Source organism: Pleurodeles waltl, chromosome 7 (assembly GCF_031143425.1).
Source record: "Pleurodeles waltl isolate 20211129_DDA chromosome 7, aPleWal1.hap1.20221129, whole genome shotgun sequence".
NCBI classification, from domain to species: Eukaryota; Metazoa; Chordata; class Amphibia; order Caudata; family Salamandridae; genus Pleurodeles; species Pleurodeles waltl.
The window spans coordinates 167,150,193-167,174,261 of record NC_090446.1 but is presented as its reverse complement, the minus strand read 5'-3'; the positions used below and the strand labels follow the sequence as shown (position 1 = coordinate 167,174,261).

Sequence of the window (24,069 nt, the reverse complement as noted above, 5' to 3'; positions counted from 1 at the left end):
TCCTCTCAGATTGTAGAACTTTCTGCCACAGAAATGTGAGGAACATGTGTTTTTTTAGCCAAATTTTGAGGTTTGCAAAGGATTCTGGGTAACAGAACCTTGTCCGAGCCACACAAGTCACCCCATCTTGGATTCACCTAGGTCTCTAGTTTTCAGAAATGCACAGGTTTGGTAGGTTTCCCTAGGTGGCGGCTGAGCTACAGGCCAAAATCTACAGGTAGGCACTTTGCAAAAAACACCTCTGTTTTCCTTCAAAAATGTGGTTGTGTCCACGTTGCGCTTTGGGGCGTTTCCTGTCGTGTGCGCTAGGCCTACCCACACAAGTGAGGTATCATTTTTATCGGGAGACGTGGGGGAACGCTGGGTGGAAGGAAATTTGTGGCTCCTCTCAGATTCCAGAACTTTCTGCCACAGAAATGTGAGGAACATGTGTTTTTTTAGCCAAATTATGAGGTTTGCAAAGGATTCTGGGTAACAGAACCTGGTCCCAGCCACACAAGTCACCCCATCTTGGATTCCCCTAGGTCTCTAGTTTTCAGAAATGCACAGGTTTGGTAGGTTTCCCTAGGTGGCGGCTGAGGTACAGGTCAAAATCCACAGGTAGGCACTTTGCTAAAAACAGGTCTGTTTTCTGTGATGTGTCCACGTTGCCCTTTGGGGCGTTTCCTGTCACGGGCGCTAGGCCTACCCACACAAGTGAGGTATCATTTTTATCGGGAGACGTGGGGGAACGCTGGGTGGAAGGAAATTTGTGGCTCCTCTCAGATTCCAGAACTTTCTGCCACAGAAATGTGAGGAACATGTGTTTTTTTAGCCACATTTTGAGGTTTGCAAAGGATTCTGGGTAACAGAACCTGGTCCCAGCCACACAAGTCACCCCATCTTGGATTCCCCTAGGTCTCTAGTTTTCAGAAATGCACAGGTTTGGTAGGTTTCCCTAGGTGGCGGCTGAGCTACAGGCCAAAATCTACAGGTAGGCACTTTGCAAAAAAACACCTCTGTTTTCCTTCAAAAATTTGGTTGTGTCCACGTTGCGCTTTGGGGCGTTTCCTGTCGTGGGCGCTAGGCCTACCCACACAAATGAGGTATCATTTTTATCGGGAGACGTGGGGGAACGCTGGGTGGAAGGAAATTTGTGGCTCCTCTCAGATTCCAGAACTTTCTGCCACAGAAATGTGAGGAACATGTGTTTTTTTAGCCAAATTTTGAGGTTTGCAAAGGATTCTGGGTAACAGAACCTGGTCCCAGCCACACAAGTCACCCCATCTTGGATTCCCCTAGGTCTCTAGTTTTCAGAAATGCACAGGTTTGGTAGGTTTCCCTAGGTGGCGGCTGAGCTACAGGCCAAAATCCACAGGTAGGCACTTTGCTAAAAACAGGTCTATTTTCTGTGATGTGTCCACGTTGCGCTTTGGGGCGTTTCCTGTCGCGGGCGCTAGGCCTACCCACACAAGTGAGGTATCATTTTTATCGGGAGACGTGGGGGAACGCTGGGTGGAAGGAAATTTGTGGCTCCTCTCAGATTCCAGAACTTTCTGCCACAGAAATGTGAGGAACATGTGTTTTTTTAGCCACATTTTGAGGTTTGCAAAGGATTCTGGGTAACAGAACCTGGTCCCAGACACACAAGTCACCCCATCTTGGATTCCCCCAGGTCTCTAGTTTTCAGAAATGCACAGGTTTGGTAGGTTTCCCTAGGTGGCGGCTGAGCTACAGGCCAAAATCTACAGGTAGGCACTTTGCAAAAAACACCTCTGTTTTCCTTCAAAAATGTGGCTGTGTCCACGTTGCGCTTTGGGGCGTTTCCTGTCGCGGGCGCTAGGCCTACCCACACAAGTGAGGTATCATTTTTATCGGGAGATGTGGGGGAACGCTGGGTGGAAGGAAATTTGTGGCTCCTCTCAGATTCTAGAACTTTCTGCCACAGAAATGTGAGGAACATGTGTTTTTTTAGCCAAATTTTGAGGTTTGCAAAGGATTCTGGCTAACAGAACCTGGTCCCAGCCACACAAGTCACCCCATCTTGGATTCCCCCAGGTCTCTAGTTTTCCGAAATGCACAGGTTTGGTAGGTTTCCCTAGGTGGCGGCTGAGCTACAGGCCAAAATCTACAGGTAGGCACATTGCAAAAAACACCTCTGTTTTCCTTCAAAAATTTGGCTGTGTCCACGTTGCGCTTTGGGGCGTTTCCTGTCGCGGGCGCTAGGCCTACCCACACAAGTGAGGTATCATTTTTATCGGGAGATGTGGGGGAACGCTGGGTGGAAGGAAATTTGTGGCTCCTCTCAGATTCTAGAACTTTCTGCCACAGAAATGTGAGGAACATGTGTTTTGTTAGCCAAATTTTGAGGTTTGCAAAGGATTCTGGGTAACAGAACCTGGTCCCAGCCACACAAGTCACCCCATCTTGGATTCCCCCAGGTCTCTAGTTTTCCGAAATGCACAGGTTTGGTAGGTTTCCCTAGGTGGCGGCTGAGCTACAGGCCAAAATCTACAGGTAGGCACATTGCAAAAAACACCTCTGTTTTCCTTCAAAAATTTGGCTGTGTCCACGTTGCGCTTTGGGGCGTTTCCTGTCGCGGGCGCTAGGCCTACCCACACAAGTGAGGTATCATTTTTATCGGGAGATGTGGGGGAACGCTGGGTGGAAGGAAATTTGTGGCTCCTCTCAGATTCTAGAACTTTCTGCCACAGAAATGTGAGGAACATGTGTTTTTTTAGCCAAATTTTGAGGTTTGCAAAGGATTCTGGCTAACAGAACCTGGTCCGAGCCACACAAGTCACCCCATCTTGGATTCCCCTAGGTCTCTAGTTTTCAGAAATGCACAGGTTTGGTAGGTTTCCCTAGGTGGCGGCTGAGCTACAGGCCAAAATCTACAGGTAGGCACTTTGCTAAAAACAGGTCTGTTTTCTGTGATGTGTCCACGTTGCGCTTTGGGGCGTTTCCTGTCGCGGGCGCTAGGCCTACCCACACAAGTGAGGTATCATTTTTATCGGGAGACGTGGGGGAACGCTGGGTGGAAGGAAATGTGTGGCTCCTCTCAGATTCCAGAACTTTCTGCCACAGAAATGTGAGGAACATGTGTTTTTTTAGCCAAATGTTGAGGTTTGCAAAGGATTCTGGGTAACAGAACCTGGTCCCAGCCACACAAGTCACCCCATCTTGGATTCCCCTAGGTCTCTAGTTTTCAGAAATGCACAGGTTTGGTAGGTTTCCCTAGGTGGCGGCTGAGCTACAGGCCAAAATCTACAGGTAGGCACTTTGCAAAAAACACCTCTGTTTTCCTTCAAAAATGTGGCTGTGTCCACGTTGCGCTTTGGGGCGTTTCCTGTCTTGGGCGCTAGGCCTACCCACACAAGTGAGGTATCATTTTTATCGGGAGACGTGGGGGAACGCTGGGTGGAAGGAAATTTGTGGCTCCTCTCAGATTCCAGAACTTTCTGCCACAGAAATGTGAGGAACATGTGTTTTTTTAGCCAGATTTTGAGGTTTGCAAAGGATTCTGGGTAACAGAACCTGGTCCCAGCCACAGAAGTCACCCCATCTTGGATTCCCCTAGGTCTCTAGTTTTCAGAAATGCACAGGTTTGTAGGTTTCCCTAGGTGGCGGCTGAGCTACAGGCCAAAATCCACAGGTAGGCACTTTGCTAAAAACAGGTCTGTTTTCTGTGATGTGTCCACGTTGTGTTTTGGGGCGTATCCTGTCGCGGGCGCTAGGCCTACCCACACAAGTGAGGTATCATTTTTATCGGGAGATTTGGGGGAACATAGAATAGCAAAACAAGTGTTATTGCCCCTTGTCTTTCTCTACATTTTTCCCTTCCAAATGTAAGACAGTGTGTAAAAAAGACATCTATTTGAGAAATGCCCTGTAATTCACATGCTAGTATGGGCACCCTGGAATTCAGAGATGTGCAAATAACCACTGCTTCTCAACACCTTATCTTGTGCCCATTTCGGAAATACAAATGTTTTCTTGATAGCTATTTTTTACTCTTTATATTTCAGCAAATGAATTGCTGTATACCCGGCATAGAATGAAAACCCACTGCAGGGTGCAGGTCATTTATTGGCTCTGGGTACCTAGAGTTCTTGATGAACCTACAAGCCCTAAATATCCCCGCAACCAGAAGAGTCCAGCAGACGTAACGGTATATTGCTTTCGAAAATCTGACATTGCAGGAAAAAATTACAGAGTAAAACTTAGAGAAAAATGGATGTTTTTTTCACCTCAATTTCAATATTTTTCTTTTTCAGTTGTTATTTTCTGTAGGAAACCCTTGTAGGATCTACACAAATTACCCCTTGCTGAATTCAGAATTTTGTCTACTTTTCAGAAATGTTGTGGTTTCTGGGATCCAGCATTGGTTTCATGCCCATTTCTGTCACTGACTGGAAGGAGGCTGAAAGCCCAAAAAATCGTAAAAATGGGGTATGTCCCAGTAAAATGCCAAAATTGTGTTGAAAAATTGGGTTTTCTGATTCAAGTCTGCCTGTTCCTGAAAGCTGGGAAGCTGGTGATTTTATCACCGCAAACCCTTTGTTGATGCCCTTTTCAGGGAAAAAACCACAAGCCTTCTTCTGCAGCCCATTTTTCCAATTTTTTTTAAAAAAACGAAATTTTCACTGTTTTTTGGCTAATTTCTTGGCCTCCTTCTGGGGAACCCACAAAGTCTGGGTACCTCTAGAATCCCTAGGATGTTGGAAAAAAAGGACGCAAATTTGGCGTGGGTAGCTTACGTGAACAAAAAGTTATGAGGGCCTAAGCGCGAACTGCTCCAAATAGCCAAAAAAAGGCTCGGCACAGGAGGGGGAAAAGGCCTGGCAGCGAAGGGGTTAAAAGTGAAGGCAGGTTGCCGCCTGTGAAACACAAGGCAGCTTAAAAGCAGCCATTCCGTTTTTCACATGAACGTGCTGCCCCCAGGGCAGTGCGAGTTTGTGGTTGCACTGTGGGCAGCTCGTTCATGCTAATACAGCACATTTTCCTTGTTTGTGCCAGGTGCACCTTTTTGCTCTGACGCACCTTCTAGAAGGTGCGCCCGGCGCAAACAAGGATAATGCATCTTATGTGTGATATGGCCCTCGTAGGCAAGCCCTAAAAATGAGGATTAAAGTGTTCAAATGGTGTTTGCATCCATTTTCATAGTGTTAATTGCATTGCACCACGTGTTGCTTGAGTACTTACCACTGGGTACAACTTGTGGTAAGTGAAAATGCAATACAAGGAGCCAGGGCAATTTGCCCTCCGATCCCAATTTATGGCAGTGATAAATTTGATGCAAAATTAATGACTAACACTGTGCAGGATTTCTCCAAGGATCTGGCGGTAATTTTGCTTTTTCCTGTTGGGGACATCAGCCTTTCCTGGCAGTCCAAAGCAGAAAAAAAAATCACTGAAACGTCCACCATACTGCCTGATGTACTTGCACCGACGGCCCAAGTCTCTTGGGGCATCTGTGTAAGGTTTGTACAGGCAGAGCCAGTAGGGACATTGCAGCAGCAACACGAAGGCACTTCTGACTCTAGAAAGAGTGGGTTGACTGTCAGTTTGGAGGTACAGTGGTGGAAACATGATGGCCAACTAGACTCTAAAGAGAGCTGCAGTCCATCAGTTTTGCATACAGGTACAGGTTACTCTTCCACAATTGCAGTGGGGTGCCCTGTCTGCCACACTCTAAGTGAGGCTCCTAAAATGTATTTAACAGAGCACTAATGAGCCTTAATTACAATATATACACAGAGGGTAATGTGCGTGCAGCTCCTACACCAAAGCTCTTGAGACACCAAGGTCATTAAATTTTCAAGATCTATGGATTCCATGCTTGCTGTTAAGCTTCTTTAAACAGTCCCCCGCTCCTGCATAGATGATAACCATTGACTAATACTGTTGTACAATACAGCACTTCTGTCAGCTTGGATATTGATTCTTCAAGGGCGGGCTTGTGAATATGGAAAAGAAGCTTTGATTTTTTAACTTTTGAGCCACGAGGAGCTTTTTCTGGACAAGTGCAAAAAAAACCACAATCTCAACTCATGATCTTACCTTAGCGTAGTCAGATCCATGTTTTTCTTTGATTCCGTTGCGACAAATGGTATAGTTGTAAAACCGAGAGTTCTTGACTAGTCCAACCCATTCTTTCCATCCGGGTGGCACATACGATCCATTGTATTCATTGAGGTACTTGCCAAAGAAAGCTGAAATTAAACAAAGGGAATGGTGGCTATTGTGAGTACCATAAACAGGCATACACCACATTTCTTCTGTGCATGTGATTCATTGTTGTTTAAGGTAATACCCTACATTTTACGTGTCTGGCCGTATAGAGAGATGTTATAGGACCTGCCAGTGTTAGTGACACCTCCGAGCATTCATGCATTTCCTCTGTGACAGTATTTAAAGCCGGTCCCCTCGAGGGAGACTGCTAAGTGCTGCATTATAGAATGTGTTGGCTTTATGATATACATAAATATGAATTAGCCACTTGGCTGGAACTACAAACAGCATTACCGTAGGGAGAGATTTGACTCTGAGGTTTTAACCCGGTGTTTCAGGGGTCAAACGCTAATGGGTGCCCTTGGTAGTAATCTTTGAACCACAGAAGGAAGCTCGACTGGAATCCTTGAGCGTTTGTGCATGCAAGGATGGCGAGACGCAATGTCCCCTTCCGCCCCTGAAGAGGCAGATGTTCACCGTCCCCACTGCACAGATGGCTCCAGGTTTGGGCATCTACTTTAGTCATTAGGCCTGGGAGCTGACCTTCACTTCCCTGGATGCTCTCTCTGGATTACCTTGAAGGAACATGGCAGTAAATTGATAACTAATCAGACAGAAGACAAGGCGTGGGGTCCTAGGTCATATTTAACAAGATTTTCTGCCATACACGTTAAATGCAAACTTAGCTTCTTTTTTTTTTCACCGAAATTGAAGTTTCACTTTCGCCCGGCTTCTACTGATAATTCTGGTATAATTTATGGACCAGTCAGCCATCACGAGGATTAGAGTTCAGAGGAGGCCACCTACATCTCTGGCCGTTCCACACAGGAAGATTGTTCGAAACCTCAAACTTTTTCGTGATGAAATGTTAGCATGTGAACTCTCTCATCTCTATCAGCAACCCTGAGCTAATGACTGGAGTATACTAAATGCAAGTAGATGAAAGTTGGCAGCACTCTACTGACGCGCTCGGTTGGAAGTACAGACTACCAGCAACTGCTTCCCAGTGAATGAAAGAGACGCCATTATCCCTTTCTTCCTGGAGGAATGAGCGGCAAATCACGTCCTGCGCTGGTCTTGTGACTGATGTCATCACGTGAATACTCCGAAAAGCAGTTTACACTTCCACCTCCAAGGAAGTGCTTAGAGGTGCAGGCACGTTCACTCTCTAGAGTTTCTTCTTGGCTGCCACAGATGACTGCTTTTGTTGTCATGTTTATCCTTTTCATTTTGTATAAAATTGGCAGTTCACCGGACAGTAAAACCGTCCATTTTTAGCTTCGCTGTGCAGCGAGGCCCATATTTATAGCTTTGTGCAGGCCCTCGTGTGATGACAGAGGGTAGCCAGTGTGTAATGGGATGTAACTCAAGAAAACTGGCCTCCTGGTCACAGTTTAAACTGTGAAATACAGCACAAACCAGGGTTCAGTGCGCCCCTTCGGACTCTGGCCTCGGTGCCACTGCCCCTGCTTTACCAATGGAAGCTACGTCCCTAGAGCAATGCTGCACACAGTGACTCAAAAGACAGTGTATATTAGCTTCCTGTTGTTAGGCCCTCAAGCGGAATTTTATGTCAGAATATCATTGTCAGTAATTTGGTCGGGCATAAATAGGGCTTCGATAATATCATTTACAAACATATCTTTCAGTTGGGTGTACATTTTGAATGATTGACTCTGATTAGGTGCTACTTTTGTAAACGATATTTAAGGCACAATATATGTGTCATACAATATTCTAACAACTATATTCTGTAAGACAAAGACTTATATTTTCCTGGTGGTGAGAAGGCCACAACTGCAGGGCGGATGCACCCTTCAAGCTGCCTTACATTTGGAGATCCTACAGTGACAACAAAAAGGAGAGAGTTCATTGGACAGTCTTGTAGAATACGGGGTCGGAGCGTTTAATGGTATGGACAAAGTGGGTAATTGCCGAGGTCCCCCAGTGCTTCCTGGGAAATTGCACTTTCTTTCTTAGACTCCTGTCTATTCTATTTCTCCAGCTAAATCTCTCTTCCTATCTTCCTATCACTACCTTTGACTCCGCCTCTCTCACCCGTATCAGCAAGTTATTCCTTTGGCAATAGGTTAGCTCTCATATGGACTGCCATAAGGCTTACAATTCACATACCATCACGAGATCCTAGGGAATCCAGACAGAAAGAGACATACCCTGTCTTGGTGGGGGCTATGGCCACAATAGGCTTTTGGAACCTGCGGGTAGGTCTTTTAGGGGCAGGCAAGTTTGGTGTATACTGGATGACGCAACCAGGCCGTAAGGGTGCCTGCAAAGTTCATTCTATATAGGTAACTAGTTGGTACAATATTGAGTCAGGTGATAACAACTGCTAAACCACTAGATTAATTGGAGAAACTTATTGGCAGTTGCCCGTTTCACTTTATTTTTTAAATTGAAAAGAAGGCTGTTGAGTGAGGAGGGGGGGCACAGTTCATTCCCAATGGTTTCATTCATTGGGCATCCTGGAGGCTTGGTTAAAAAACACAGCGGTGCTCATTAAGTGACCACTAGCATAAAAAGAAAAGATGGAAACCATACCTAAACCTTCAGCAGGGCTCCACACTGAACAGGTGGGAGGCCTTCTAGTTGCAGTTGAACTTTTTGTGGATGGATGGCAGGGAGTGGTGTGATGGTACCAAAGAAGCCTCCAGAGTGGGGAGGAGATGAAAGAAAATAATATGATGCTGCATGCGAGCAGTATTGCAGAATAGAGTGCCACAGAGTGCAGTGATGTATAGTAGAGTGGTGCAAAGTAAACTGGTGGGGAGTAGAGTGCTGCAGAGTGGAATAGAGTGGCATAGAGTGCAGTGACACAGAGCACAATAGTGTAGAGTGAAGTAGTGTGCAGTGGTTAATACAGCAATGGCATAGAGTGCTGCAGAATACTGTATATTGGTGTACAGTGCAGTGCTGCATGGTGGTTGGCACAGAGTGCAGTGGCATGGTTTGCATTGCTTTTTAGTAAAGTAGTGTAGGTTGCACTGATGTACAGTGCAGTGGGTTAGAGTAGAGTGGCATAGAGCGCAGTGGCATAGAGTAGAATGGTGTAGAGTGGAGTGGCTCAGTGGCACACCATAGACTCTAGTGGCCTAGAGTGCAGTGGCATACAGTGGGGTGGCACAGAGTGGAGTAAGATGCGATAGAGTGAAGTGACAGAGTGTAGTGGTATACACTCAATTGTTTTAGAATAGAGTGAAATTACGTAGAGTGGAGCAGGGTAGAGTGGAGTCATGAAGGATAGAGTGCAGTGGCATAAAATAGTGGTGGAGAGTGCACTGGTGTAGAGTGGAGTGGTATAGAGTAGAGTGGTAGAGAGTGCAGTGCTGCAGAGTAGAGTGATGTAGAGTGGTGTAGATTGCACAGGTGAAATGGGCAGAACTGCATAGTAGAGTGGAGTAGAGTACATCTGCATACAGTAGACTGGTGTAGAGTAGAGTGGCATAGAGTGTAGCAGTATACAGTGCAGTATCATAGTGCAGTTGTGCACAATAGATTACAGTGGCATACATTCTAGTGGCATGGAGTGCAGTGGCATAGAGTGTTTTGGGGTAAAGTGCAGTAAAGTGACATAGAGTAGAATGGTGCAGAGTAGAATGAAGTGGCATAGAGTGCAGAGTAGAGTGTTGCAGGTTAGAGTGGCATAGAGTTCAGCGGCAGAGACTGCAGAGTTGTAGATTAGAGTGTCAGAGTGCAATGGTGTAAGTAAAGTGGCATAGAATGCATTGGTGTAGAGTGCAGAGGCATAGAGTGGTCCAGAGTAAAGTGGTGTAGAGAGAAGTGACGTAGAGTACAATGTTGCAGAGTAGGATTGAGGGGCATAAAGTTCAGTGATGTAGAGTGCAATAGTGTAGAGTGCAGTGGTGTAGAGTGCAGTGGCATACAGTGAGTGCAGTTGCATAGAGTAGAGTGTTGCAGAGTGGGGTATGGTGGCATACAGTTCAGTGATGCAGAGTAGATTGGCATTCAGTGAAGTGGGGTAGAGTGTTTTTATTTTTTTGAGTTAAGTGATGTAAAGTGCATTGACAGAGTGCAGCTGCATATAGTGCAGTTGCTTAGAATAGAGTAGAGTAGAGTGCGGTGGCATAGAGCAAAGTGGTGTACAGAGGAGTGGCACAAGGTAGGTTGCAGTGGTGTAAAGTAAATTGGCATAGAGTGCAGTAGCATAGAGTGTCAGAGTACAGTGGTTTAGAGTAGATTAGAGTGGCTCAGAGTGGATTGGCATAGAGTGGAGTGATGCATAGTAGAGTGGGTAGAATGTAGTGGTGTACAGTGCATTGGCATAGAGTGGTGCAGACTAAAGTGCACTGGTATGCATTGCAGTGGTGCAGAGTAGAGTGACAGACTTCAGTAGTGGACAGTGCACTATTGCAGAGTAGAGTGGCATAGAGTGAAGTGACGTAGTGTGGGGTGATATAAGGTAGAGTGGAGCGGTGCAAAGTAGAGTGCAGTGGCATAGATTGGAGTGATGCAGAGTAGAGTGGCAAAGAGTGTAGTGACATATTGCATTGGCATAGAGTAGAGTAGTGCAGTGACATAAAATGCAGTGGCAAAAAGTACAATGTAAGTTCAGTGGCAGAGAGCGCAGTGACAGAGAGTTCAGTGGCAGAGAATGCAGTGTTGCAGAGTAGACTGTCATAGAGTGCAGTGGCATATAGGAGAGTGGTGTAGAGTACATTGGCACAGAGTAGAGTAGTGCAGATAAGAGTGGTGCAGAGCAGAGAGGCGTAGAATACAGTACTGCAGAGTAGAATAGATTGGTGTAGAGTGCAGTGATGTAGAGTATAATGATATAGAGTGCAGTAGCGTACAGTGTTGTACAGTGCAGCAGCGAAGAGTGCATTGGTTTTAAGTAATGTGGTGTAGAGTGCCTTGGCATAGAGTGCAGTAGTCAGAGTAGTGTGCAGTGGCATAGAGTAGAGTGGTGCAGAGTAGGGTGGCGCAGCATGGAGTGCAGTGGACAGAGCAGGGTGGAGTGGCACATAGTGGTCTGGTGTAGAGTGCAGTGGCATAGAGTTGATTGCTTCAGAGTAGAGTGAGTGAAGTGGTGCAGAGTGTAGTGGTGCAAGGTATAGTGGATTGGTGCTTGGTAGAGTGTAGTTGCATGGAGTGGAGTGACGTAGAGTAGTGTAGAGTTCAGTGGTGCAGAGTAGATTAGAGTGGCATTGAGTGTATGGGCATATAGGTACTGGTGTAGAGTGGAATGATACACAGTAGAGTGCATTGGGCTAAAGTGCAGTGGCATAGAGCGTTGTGATGTAGAGTAGAGCAGAGAGGTGTAGAGTGAAGTGGCCAAAATGGAGTGGCGGAGAGTAGAGTGCAGTGACATGGCATGGTGCAGAATAGAGTGGAGGAGTAGAGTGCGTTGGCATAGAGGAGAGTGGTGCAGAGTAGAGTGCAGTGAATCAGTGTAGAGTGGCATAGATTGGATTGGCACAGTGTGGCGTGGTGCAGAGTTGAGTGCAGTTTCATGGAGTGGTGTAGAGTAGAGGGGAATGGGGTAAAGTGGAGAATGCATATAGTGGTAGTGCACTGCCATTATAGACAAAGAATCTTCAATTGAAATTACTATTACATTTACACAGACATACAGTTTTACTGATAAAAGTATATACAGGGCACAAATGGTAATATGTGGAAATGTCATCACCCAGTGCACTGATTATTTGATCATATTAAAATATGTTTTCACCACAGATTTACCAAAAACGTCGTTCATTTGTGCTTCCTAATTCTGATGTATTCTAAAATATCTGCACAGTTCATTTCCAGACATTTAAATTTTGCTGTGTGCTAGAAAGAAATAATAATGTACACCCTTCCTCCATCACACCCCAGTTAACCAATATGATTGTCACATTAAACTTCTCACTTTGAAGTCAGAGAAAGAAAAGTAAACACCAAGCTCCATGGAAGACGGAGACTGACATTTGACCTCAGTCTTTGAATTTTCAACAAATGTGACAAGATAAGAGCAAGATTTAAAGAACTGTTTGCAGGAATCGGACACTGTTGGAAGGATACAGTAAATAGGGTACGGGCAATTGGAAGGAGGAACTAAAGCGGGAAGCCTAAAGCAAATAAAGTCAGCCAATAGAAATGTAAGTTACTGACCACAAAGCCAATGGTGAGCAATGGGCGGAATGCATTCCCAGGGAAGGGTTTCGAACTAAAAAAGGAGGAGGGTGTCCCAGATGGTTTCTTAGTAAAAAGAAAGATGAATATTGGGCAACAGTAAGAAAGCAGGACCAGTAAAGGGACTGGCATTTGTGACATGATGTAGAGTGGTCTTTGTAGGAAAGAATGGTGGTCACTCTGGCTCTTGTGCATGGTAATCCTTTTAAGGACACTCCACTGAGATCGTAGGCTTTTTGGGGCCCTAGGAGACAGTGAACTAGTAGTGGTCAGGATGAATGTGGACAACAGGTGGACTGTATAATTCAATGGATGATCTGTAGTCAGGTAAATGGTAGGTTTCAAAATCTTTAAAGCCAAGACAGATCAGACAGGGAAGGGGGTGGCTGAACAGACATTCCTGAGGACCAACAAAAATGGGCTGTAACATCCAGTGCATACGAGTAGAGTACAGTGTAAGTAAGCTCATTCAAATATGTCAGGCTGTTGGTACATGAAGAAGGGTCCCCTCAGTTTGTCTATTACTAGAACACGTGTGAAGGTGGTAGTGTGCAGATGGGGTTTGGAGCACAGACATTGTGGTAGGCATTTTTGCCTGTGCTAAGGTTAGAATATATTCCTAAATCTTACAGCTTCTTTTATGAGTCATTTGAAACATCCCTTCCCGCACTTAAGGGTTGCTTTTTCAATTTACTTTTGTGAGGACATACACACTTGTACCTTCTATCTCTTCAACCATCCCAAGATCTTCTCTTGTTTTTTTTTCTGCAACACTTCAATTAAACCTCTGTGTGTTGAATCTTTGTTGTCTGTGGGGACCACTTCCAAATAATTCTCGTCTGTCTGCAAATTTATACCATTACACCCTGAGTCTCTCTAAGTGTATCTGAAACTCTCTTCTTTCTAATATCCCTGAACTAACTGCTCTCTGTTAATATTACTATGATTCATTTCACAACATGGCATATCTCCGTGTGATGTTCTTTTGCTGTTGCATGATGTGTGAACTGAGGGAGGCTCCTTGGGGATGTCGTGTGGGATTCTGGGAGGAGAAAATGATTTCACAGAGACTGTCATGCTGTTCTTCTCAGCTTTTATCGGAAAAGGAGGGCTTATTGCACTTAAGGTGTGATTTCAATACTGATGCCACACCAGATTTAGCGCAGTATGCCATGCAGCAACAGCACCAAACGAGATTAACTTTAGAAAAGCACATTCAGGAAGTTAAATACCATACACCAGATTATTATATATCTGAGTCAAAGGCAGAGGGTGGAATTCTGAGTCAGGCGGAATTCAGCCCAATGGTCCACAGCTCGTTTGAGGAAGATGGCCTGAGATGATTCCCATTCAGAAACTTTTGAAGAATGTTGTAGTCTGTTTTTCATCCCTAAATGACTCCATGTTTTACCATGAGGATTCATGCAGAGATTTTAGCTGCTTTTAGCAATCAAGGTTACTGGGTGAAACACCACAGTTTATCATTCCAATGGGATGAGCCCCATAGGGTTTAACGAGGGCTCTCTTCAGCGAGTAATGTTAAATATTAAAAATATTGAGAATCTTCAGATTCAGATGAGGTCGTTTGAACTAATTTACCTAAGACACAAAATAGTTACACCGATTCTATATATCAGTCCCAGAGCATCCAACTAAGTGGCAGAACGATGCAAACACGTGGCATTTTTTGCAAGATACTCTAACATGAGAGTCAAGTGCTGAGGAACAGGGAGGGACATGTGGCAGCACAATCCTCGTTCTGGTCCTGTGCACCTATGTATGAGTGTACAGAGATGTACATGAGCACAGACATAGGCGCGTGCCCACACACAAAGATATGTGCGCCCACGTGCACACACACAAATACATTGTCTCTGTTTCACTCTTAGTACCTCTATAACTCACTATCACCCATCAAAATACCAGGCCCATCGACTTGTTTCTGGTTGCGTGGACAATGTCAGTGCTGTTCTGTGAAGTTTTGTAAAGCTCAGTGTGAGTCTAGAGAGATAAATAATTCTAAATGCATATATATATATATTAGAACATTGGAATGCTGGGGGCTCCATTGAAAACAATGGAGTGCTGCGGGCTTTTACTGGCCGGTAAAAGCCCGCAGCGCCAACATTCCAATGTTAGCTTTGTTCACAGCAACAGCCCCTCGGGCTCCGTGAACATTTTTTTTTTTAATAGAACATTCTGCCCTGAGTGGCAGAATGTTCTAATAGCCAGCCAGTCCCTCTCCCTTGTTAAATGCCCTCGCCTTCGGCTCGGGCATTTAACGCGGGGAGCGGGCCTTTAATAGCCGGTAGAGCCCGCTACGGCGGGTTCTAAGGCTATATTGATAGCCTTTCTGAGTATGTTAACGCTGAGTATTTCAAGTCACACTGAATAGCAGCGGGAGCAGAGCTTCTTAACGGGTGTGTTCTCCTTAAACTGAGCTCGTGATAACACGGATCAATATGAACAGGGAGCGACATTACACTGACGTTAGGTACACAGAAATATGACAGGATGTAAGAGAGAGGGGCTTAACAGGAACATCAGCAGAAAATGTTCTATTCACAGAAAGCTAACGTCAGCTGTCAAACTTTTGATTAATCACTTAAGTACAGCATCATCAGAAATCTATTAACCTCTCAGGGTGAACTCTGAAGAGAAGATGTATCTTCAAATTTCCTGGCACTGCCTTTGCGATGCTTTGTCAGATAAGCGATCACAGAGCATTGCTGCCTGCAGATCCAGTGATCTACCTCAAAACAGAGGGCATTTAATGACACTGCTCACGGATCTCTTCAAAGTAAGCATATATTTCGTTTTTAGTGTACTATTGAATTGCTCAAGTATGTAGAGTTCCCTACAAAAGCAATTGGTAGAATTGATTTGATTATGACACCTCACTTTCTGACTAAGGCAAATATTAACCGGGTAAAGAAACAATACATGTTATTTTGTAAGGAGTGCAGGGGGATGGAGAATTAGGGATGCCAATGTTGCGGAATTATCTCATGGTGCAAACCTCACCAAACTTAAAGACATTCCTGATCTGGACTGAGAATCCCTGGGAAAGGCAGCTTTTTCTGAAATTCCGGCTGGGTCTACAAGATCCCATTCCTGGTTTCTACTTGGGCATATGACACCAATCTTAATATGTACTTGTGACGAGTCCTTTATGCAAACAGTAGAGCATTTAATCTTTTTTTTGTTTTTACTATAAACCATTGACCAAGAGATTTTCAAAACCTGTTCTTAAACTATATGATGTTAATTAGTATAAACCAGTCCTGTATTTCTTGAGCATGCTTCCCAATGAGGTTGTTTTATGAAAATGGCAGGTCGTAAGAGAATTCCGATGAATTTTTGAAGTTTTTGGGCTTGTTATTTTATTTTGTATTACTGCTTTTATTTATCTATATTCTTGTTGCTTTTATGATACATTTTTAATGATCGAATAAAGCCTGTATTGATTGATTGATAGTTGATTGTTGGCACTATTTAAAAATCACTTATTTTTTTGACATGCAGCAGCTTGCAGTTTTTGTTTTTAGAAAAAAAACCATAATGATCTGTCATCATGGTCACAAGTACAGGGATGTCATTTTACTATGATGACAGTGTTCTGAAAGGTGGTGAGGTGTGACATGCATCATTCCAGTACTTTAGGGGAAAAACATGCTCTTGCAAATATTGTGATTCTTTGTCAGGACCGTAGCTTACGATTTGCTTTGTCTTTCCTTTGACTCAACACAGCAGACAATCAGATATCATTAAAACAAAAAACAGCAATACCCATGATGCTTTACAGCATTTCACATGTCCCAATGATGGCCCAGGACCCCAGCTTACATAAGACATGATCCCAAAAGTCACTTCTTCTTTCTTTGCAGCTCTGCAGCAGATAAGTAGTTGTTCATTTATTTACTTATTTCTTGCTTGTATTGCCTTTTTGAATGTGTTCTAGCGAAGCGATTCAGCTTGCATTGCTTGTTTGCTTAGCTACGCGCTCGTCGAGTGCTTTGTTGTGACATTAGCTTTTATAAAGATTCTGGCCTTTTACGGAGCGGAAGCGGACTACGTTTCTCTTGCATAGTCCTATTTCTATGTTTATGCCACACGTTTTTAAAGCCATTTTTTTCCAGAGTGATTCTCTGAGAAGCCGGCTTGTTTAACTTGCGGTGCAACCACGTGGAAGGGCCCCTTGCTGTTTCATGTGCTCCCTCTACACCCTGTTGCACTTAGCTCAGGGCTGTAATAATTTGTATAGGCTCTGCCTAGAGTGTGTTTTTCCCAGACTGCTCCCTCCACATTTTATTGGGCTGTTTAGCCTGGTAGCGGTTTTTATGCTTCACCTATATTGATCTGTCATGCCAATTACTAATATATCAAAACAATTATATATACCAGGAGAATGGCTCAATCGGATGAGAATGAATGCAGTGGTCCCCAACCTTTTGACTTCTGTGGACCACCACTTTATCATTACTGGAGCCCAGGGACCCCTACTGAATCTTTATTGGAATCTGGGGACCCCCCACTGAGTCATTACTGAAAGCTGGGGACCTAATCTGTTAATATTATTTATTTTTCTACGCTGTCAGGGAGCCCCTGAGGAGGCTTCGTGGACCCCCTGGGGTCCCCGGACCACAGGTTAGGAACCACTGAATTAGGGTATTACCCTGAATATACTGGTAATCAACTTGAGATGAACCTGGTTGAAGCACTTGATTGTAGGGTCCAACAGTCTGTTAACGATGCCCTAGTTAGGGCTTTGGGACCTTTCTCTGGTCAGCTCCTCGACTATGCTCGCACCCAGGGTTGGATGCAGGAGCCCCAGACACGTGGTGAAGGATCAAAATCTAAAGGGAAAGGGAAAGGACTGGATTCTGTGTCTGCGTACGCCCATGCTGACGCTTTTGAAAAACTCTGCTGCAAAAGAACCAGTGATCATAATTATAGTGTCAAAAAATACTCTTGGTTTTCCCCTTCCTCTTCAGAGAAAGCTACATCCTTAGAGGACTCTGATAACTCTGATAAACCGGGTCCCTGTAAGAAACCTAAGAAACAAGTCCCCCCCCAAAGTGCCCAATTTTGATCACACTGAGAATATTCACCCCAGGACGTCCAATTGGATTCCACTTCCGGAAGTGGCAAAGTATGTACAATCTCACATATGCAAGAGCTTTGATAAAGAGGTCTGGTCCCGCCTCAGAGCGGAATGTCCTAGACCAGATCTAGAAGGCAAGGATGACGAGACACCAGAAGTTGACCCCATATGGTGACCTTTATGAAGAAATACTCCAGTGACCCTAAAAAGGGCCTGGAGAGGTCATGGATTAACTGCCAAGACAGACCGTTAGACATGTGTGGTCCTCTAACAAAAATCTTGGGGCTGGCTTTCCACTCCAAAGAATTAGGGACTCCGGTGGACACCGACATTCTAATTGGTTGGGCATTGAGCCATATGTCAGCTTGGAAATAGCAATTGTGCTATTTCTTCTGAATGTAGAAGGTCTAGCCTCAGGTGTATCAACTTCAGAAGCAAGCCCTTCGACCGACAGATTACTCTTTGGGGTGTCTTTAATCAAAGAAATAGTGAAATTTTGTTCTACCTACTCCTCCCTCGACAATAGGCCCCGGTGTCACTTAAAAAGGTTTTCAAAAGAGGCCTTTTTATCAGGGCCAGTCATTACAGAAGTCGAATGCCTGGCCGAGGATCCTTCTCAAGTCCTCAAGACTACTACCCTAGAGCAAGAGGAGGTTGATATGGAGAGCAGTCTTTGGACTCCACCTTCTACCCCACTCGCTCAGAGTAGGGCATTCCAGATTCCGCAGAGGGCCCAGGGGGACAACAGTGAGCAATCCAAGATACTGGATTTTCCGGTAAGAATTATATCACATTTTCAGGTACTTCTTGGTGGTAGAGTGGGATTATTCCTAGACAACTGGAAGTAGATTTCTGGAGACACATGGGTTCTTCAGATGGTTCTAGGCTTCAGACTGGAGTTTTTCAGTACTCCGAAACAATTACAGCCCCCTCTGATGTTTTGTTCCCTAGCAGATCAGACCTGTATAGACTAAGAGGTTCAAGCCCTGCCCGACAAAGGGGCAGTATTTTTTTCCTCCCCTCATCCTTGTTGCTTTATCAGCCCCATTTTCCTAGTAGACAAGAAGGGTGAAGGTCATCGTCTAGTGCTAAACATAAAGGACTTTAATTATTGGATTCTGTACAGTCATTTAAAAATGGAGGGAACACACATGTTGAGAGACATATTACTAGAAGGCGACTGGATGGTCCGGCTGGACCTCAAGGACACCCACCTCTCGATTCCCATCTTCCCTTCCCATAGGAGATATTTACTATTACTTTGGAGGGGTCAATGACGGGAGTTCAATGTTCTCCCCTTCGGCCTGCCATCGGCACCCTGGTGCTTCACCAAACTGATGAGACCAGTGGTGGAGTCACTTCGAGCCCGAGGGATGCGTTTGATAATTTATCTGGACGACATATTATTGACGGCTCGAGATGCACAGACTCTCCTGAGTCGTTTAGAGTGGACTGTTCAGCTCTTACAGAATCTGGGTTTCCTTATCAATGTGCAGAAGTCACTATTGAGTCCGTCCCAGGTGATATACTGTCTGGGCTTCCGGATGGATTCAGTCCGATCACAACTTATTGTTCCTTCTCCGAAAATTTGCAGCATCAAGAGAGAATTGAGGTCTGCATTAGCCAGTCTGACTGTGTCGTTGAGGACGATTGCCAGGATAGTAGGTCTCCTGGCCTCATCCATTCAGGCCATTTTTCCAGCCCCTTCTCACTATTGTGCCCTTCAGAGGCTAAAAATCCAGCAAGTTTGGAAGTTTCTGATTTACTTGGAACAGATTCTGTTATCCGACAAAGTGAGGATGGAAATTCACTGGTGGCTAGAGCATATGGATGCCTGGAATGGCACAGCCATTTTCAGATCTTATCCAGACATGGTGATAGAATCAGATGCCAGTCAGTGGGGCTGGGGGGGCTCATTGAGACTCGATGGAGACGGGGGGTGATGGTCGAGATCGTAACGGAGCCTCCACATAAAGTGTTTAGAGCTTCTAGCAGGATCATTTGCCAGAAAGAGCCTCTCCCTTCAGAGGACAGACTGTTGTATATTATTGAAGAGGGACAACATATCAGCAGTCAGTTATGTCAACAAATTGGGGGGGGATGAAATCCAGGATTCTGGCAGAAATTGCCAAGGAATTCTGGCAATATTGCCTCAGCCATCGTCTGGTTGTCCTTGCGGATTATCTGCCGGGTTCCCAGAATATCATAGCAGACTGTAACTCCAGATATCTGAGGGATTCTAGCAATTGGAAACTGAATCCGGTACTTTTTCTCCAGATAATCAGACAGTGGGGTCCTTGCGACGTGGATCTTTTTGCATCACGTTTCAATTTTTAAATACCAACATTTTTCAGCTCGTGTCCGGACCCTCTAGCTCTGGTGACAGATGCCTTTCTTCAAGACTGAACTCAGTATTGGGGGTATGCTTTTAGCCCATTCATGATGATTCCCAGGGTTCTGTCTCACATATGGTAACAGAAGTTGGAGATTGTTCTCATGACTCCATTCTGGAGGCCCCAGCCGTGGTTCCCAGTAGCTCTGTATCTAGCATGTGCTCCCCCGTTTTTCATTCTTCCTCATCAGAATCTTCTGATGAGTCAGGAAGGCCTTCACCATCCCTCGGTCCTGTCAAGGAAACCGCTGTTAATGGCCTGGATGGTTTAAGGTCAAGATGTAATTCCCTAGGCACTTTGCAGCAGGCTGCAGATTTAATCAAACAAGCATGGGCTGCAGGAACCCATAAGGGGTATACCTCAGCTTGGCGGAGATGGAGAAGTTGGCGTGGCGTTCAAGGTTTCGACTGTGAGGTCGGATGTTGACTTGATTGTGAATTTTTTAGCTGAACTTGCAGGTTCAGGATTGGCCTACAGAACGGTCAATAACTTCAAATCTGCTATTTCTGCTGGTCATGAGCTGATTAAAGGTAAGCCTGTAGGGGAACATCCTCTGGTTTGCAAGGTAATGAAAGGTAACTGCATGTTGAATCCTCCTGAGGCCCGATATTCCTCCCTTTGGGATGTTTACATAGTTTTGAGATTTTTAGACAATTGGTCTTCTAATCGCTATCTTTCTAGAAAACTGATCTAGGCGAAACTAACTATGTTGCTCTGCCTTATCTCCTGTAAAAAAGTGTCAGATATTAGGGCTCTGGATTTAGCATGGAGAGTTTATTCTCCGGAAGGTGTCACCTTTAACATCACAAGAAGGACGATAACTAATTGCAGGTTGGTAGCGTATCCGATGTTTCCTGAAAAACCACAATTGTGTGTAGTTAAATGTTTGAAAGCATATGAAATTGCCACTGAAGAAATCAGACAAGACTCTAGGGGGTCAAATATTAATATCTTAACAAAAACCTTTTAAACCAGTGTCACCCGCTACATTATCTAGATGGATGAAATGGTTGATGAGTGAAGCTGGAATAGATACATCAAAATTTGGGGCTCATTTGGACAGGTGAGGCATGGCTTCCAAGACATATGCTTTAGGTTCTCATTTAGAGGACATTATGAGGGCAGCGGACTGGTCTACTTTTAGTAAATTCTATCACAAACCTATTGTTGATGTGGCGATTGTGGTAGTTGGACAGCTTTAAACAAGCATCATCGGAGCCTCCGGTCCTGATATAGAATACAAAATTCTAAAAAAAAAGTTGAATAAAAGATTTTCTAGCTTACGCGTCAAGAATTTTCAATTGTATTGAGGACATGGAGGCGAGGATTATGCCTCCTATATTTCTTTATGGCACTTATAATGGTCTAGTGATAACAATCTTTTGTGATTTATTGGTATTTGATATATGCATATGCATTTATTGCATATGGATTTGCCCTCCCTTGGTTTATGGATTTTGCTCACAGACATTTTGATAGATGTTTATACTTTACATTATGGAGGATATTACCTTCAATTTTGTTATTTTAGGGTCTGATCAGAGGACACCATGAAGGATTAATCTCTCAACCATCAGCTTTCAGAGTGGTATGTTCTGTTGGAAAGGATTCTGCTCCTTCTGGATATGGTTCCTGTTGAGCTCGGCTTGCGGTTTCCAGGACTTCAGATGTTGTTGACATTGAAAAGTTTCACCTGTAAGGAGTTGCATTTCTGATTTGTTTGGTACTTAACTGACTTTTACAAAGAAAGTGGAAGTGACTTTTGAGATCATGTCTTATATAAGATGGGGTCCTGAGCCATGACTGGGACATATGATATACTGTAAAGCATCATGGGTATTGATGTTTTTTGTTTTAATGATATCTGATTGATTGGGGTTTTGAGCCAGGAAAGGAAAGAGAAAGCATAACCCTTGCCTCCATGTCCTTAACAGAATTAAATTGGACATGTAAGATAGAAAAATGTTTATTTTCCAAGTAGTTTACCCAATAACACGAGGAGTTCTTCCCTTTCAACAGTAATAGTATTTAAATACCTGTATATGCATCCAGACACATGTTCCTAACTTACTCTAAAAAGAAAAGCTTTACTTCATATATTTGTGTTGCAGGAGTGAAGAGAGAAGCATAACTGTATAAAGCAATGGTCCCCTATTAATGATGCCTACACATTTTAATACTGGCTTAATAAGAGGTGACAGCTCTGCGAACATTAGCTGAAGGCATTAAAATTCAGTAGAAATACTTATAGAATGTCTACGAAAAGGGAGCACTGAACACAATTAACCTGCTGACAGGGTCAAGTTTTTAGCAGGAGTTGCAATTGCAAGACTTTAGAAACTAAATCAATACTGTGTTGATGTAAGGATGTCCAGTATGCTGATGTACACCAATAACTAAACCCTTTCTTTTGGTGCTATGAGTTTTCATAGCACTCTCACATATACCCATGATTATTAAGTGTAAGTAGAAATTACTTAGTCCCGAGGAATGCATTATTAGAGCAGCAGATGGGTGCTGAAACATGCGTTTTTTTTTCTTTATGTAGGGTGGAGGTTTAGTAACCATCGATAGCTAGATCATCTCTCAAACTCTGTGTAAATACCAGTGAGGGACTGCACAACTTACAACATTGTCAATAGTGCACCACAGCCATACGTAAGGTGATGAATCGGTCCAGGGGGATAAGTAACAACTACACATGATCCGACTCTGATGATAAGTGTTAGTGTCATGTCTAATCACTGTGCCAAGACTGTATACACCGGGTAACTCAACGTGTTGTAAGAACACACTATAACCTGATCCACTTAAACGTTGCCTTTATATTTTTGAGAGATTTGTCTTTTAATTGATATTCAATTTATGATTAGCATACAGCAGGCTTAACCCAATCTTGCTGAAAAGCTTAACTCAAATTAATTTTACTCTCATACTTTTTAAGTCTGGCTAGTAACAACTGTCTGTCTCCGTGATCTCATGTTATTAAAACACTGAATAGAGCTTTGGGTCAGCTTATTTCAAATACTGACAGAATTGTGTCAGTCCCCATAGATCATATGCTTGATGGGTATGTAGTTCCAGCATGTCAAGTTTAGACCAGGACTTGTATGAAACATATTAACTGTATCACTACTTTAATACATTGGGGCTATTAGAAATAAATAAAAATGACAGGGAAGAGTTTAACAACAACAAAGAAGATGTGATATGAAATTAAAATGAACTCACCATGGTTTTTGAGTGACTGTCTGGTTTAAGCATGTCACATCATTCGGTACCATAGTTTTGTCAGCAGTTTCCAGTAAGAACCATTTAACTGAAAGAACCTGTTGCTTTTGCATTTTCCTAAAACATGTTTTGCGCTTCAAGGGAGAGATGCACAGGCTTTATGTCTGCATAAAGCGGGTGGCGTGCTAAATGGCTGGGTATGGATTGTCACAAGGGTCATGCCCTACATGTCCACATATTTTGGAAAGAAAAATGACTTATTTTAGAGGTATATGCTATTTTTATTATAATGTGCTACATCTTTCTACTATAAATGATAATCAAGCCTTCCTTCTATTAAATATTGATTCATATGATATTTATTCTTGGAACAATTAAGAAAAAGTCTTCTCCAGAAATATGATGACACTGTTGGGGAGTTGATGTACTTAAACTATTTACATAATTAAGTCCATGTCCTCTAGTAATTAAGCAGGTGGACCCACATAGCTGTGAAGGTGCAAGTGTGCCAAATACATATGGAGCAGAGGTCATGAGTGACGATTCTGGAACCAGAGATATGCAAATCTTTCTGCTTAAGTCAAAACAGGCCAGGTTTCCTCTGAACAAAACACAGGCAAATCCAGATTAGGGCTGTCTTATTTGCGCCTTATAAGTAGAGTGCAGCTTGAGTTTTCTGGCACTTCCGCGCGTACCCATCACACTTACGGCATTGCACTGACGAAAACAAAAAAGTTATGGGTGGATTCTTTGACTTGATTTAAACCACTGTTAATTACCCCAGGTTGCAATCCGGGCCATCATTTTTTGCCTACTATCTCACCTCAGAAAGAAACTATCAATATTCAAATCAGACTTAGTACTGCTCCAATAGGAAATGTCCATCGCAAACTGCCAGGCCATGTCCCCAGGTTTTGTGAGGCTCAGAATATCCTACCACTGGAGCTAGTAAGATTGAAGTTTTCACCAACTTGC

At 43.8% G+C, this 24,069-nt stretch overlaps 1 protein-coding gene across 4 annotated transcripts in view; it reads right to left on the bottom strand.

Moving 5' to 3' along the window:
- SULF2 (sulfatase 2) overlaps positions 1-24,069 on the bottom strand; it is a 417,412-nt gene that overhangs the window by 250,090 nt on the left and 143,253 nt on the right. For all 4 annotated transcript variants that reach the window (XM_069243448.1, XM_069243449.1, XM_069243452.1 and 1 more), the window contains exon 4: positions 6,043-6,194. In XM_069243448.1, the coding sequence (XP_069099549.1) occupies positions 6,043-6,194 (152 nt within the window). The remainder of the gene's footprint in view (positions 1-6,042; positions 6,195-24,069) is intronic.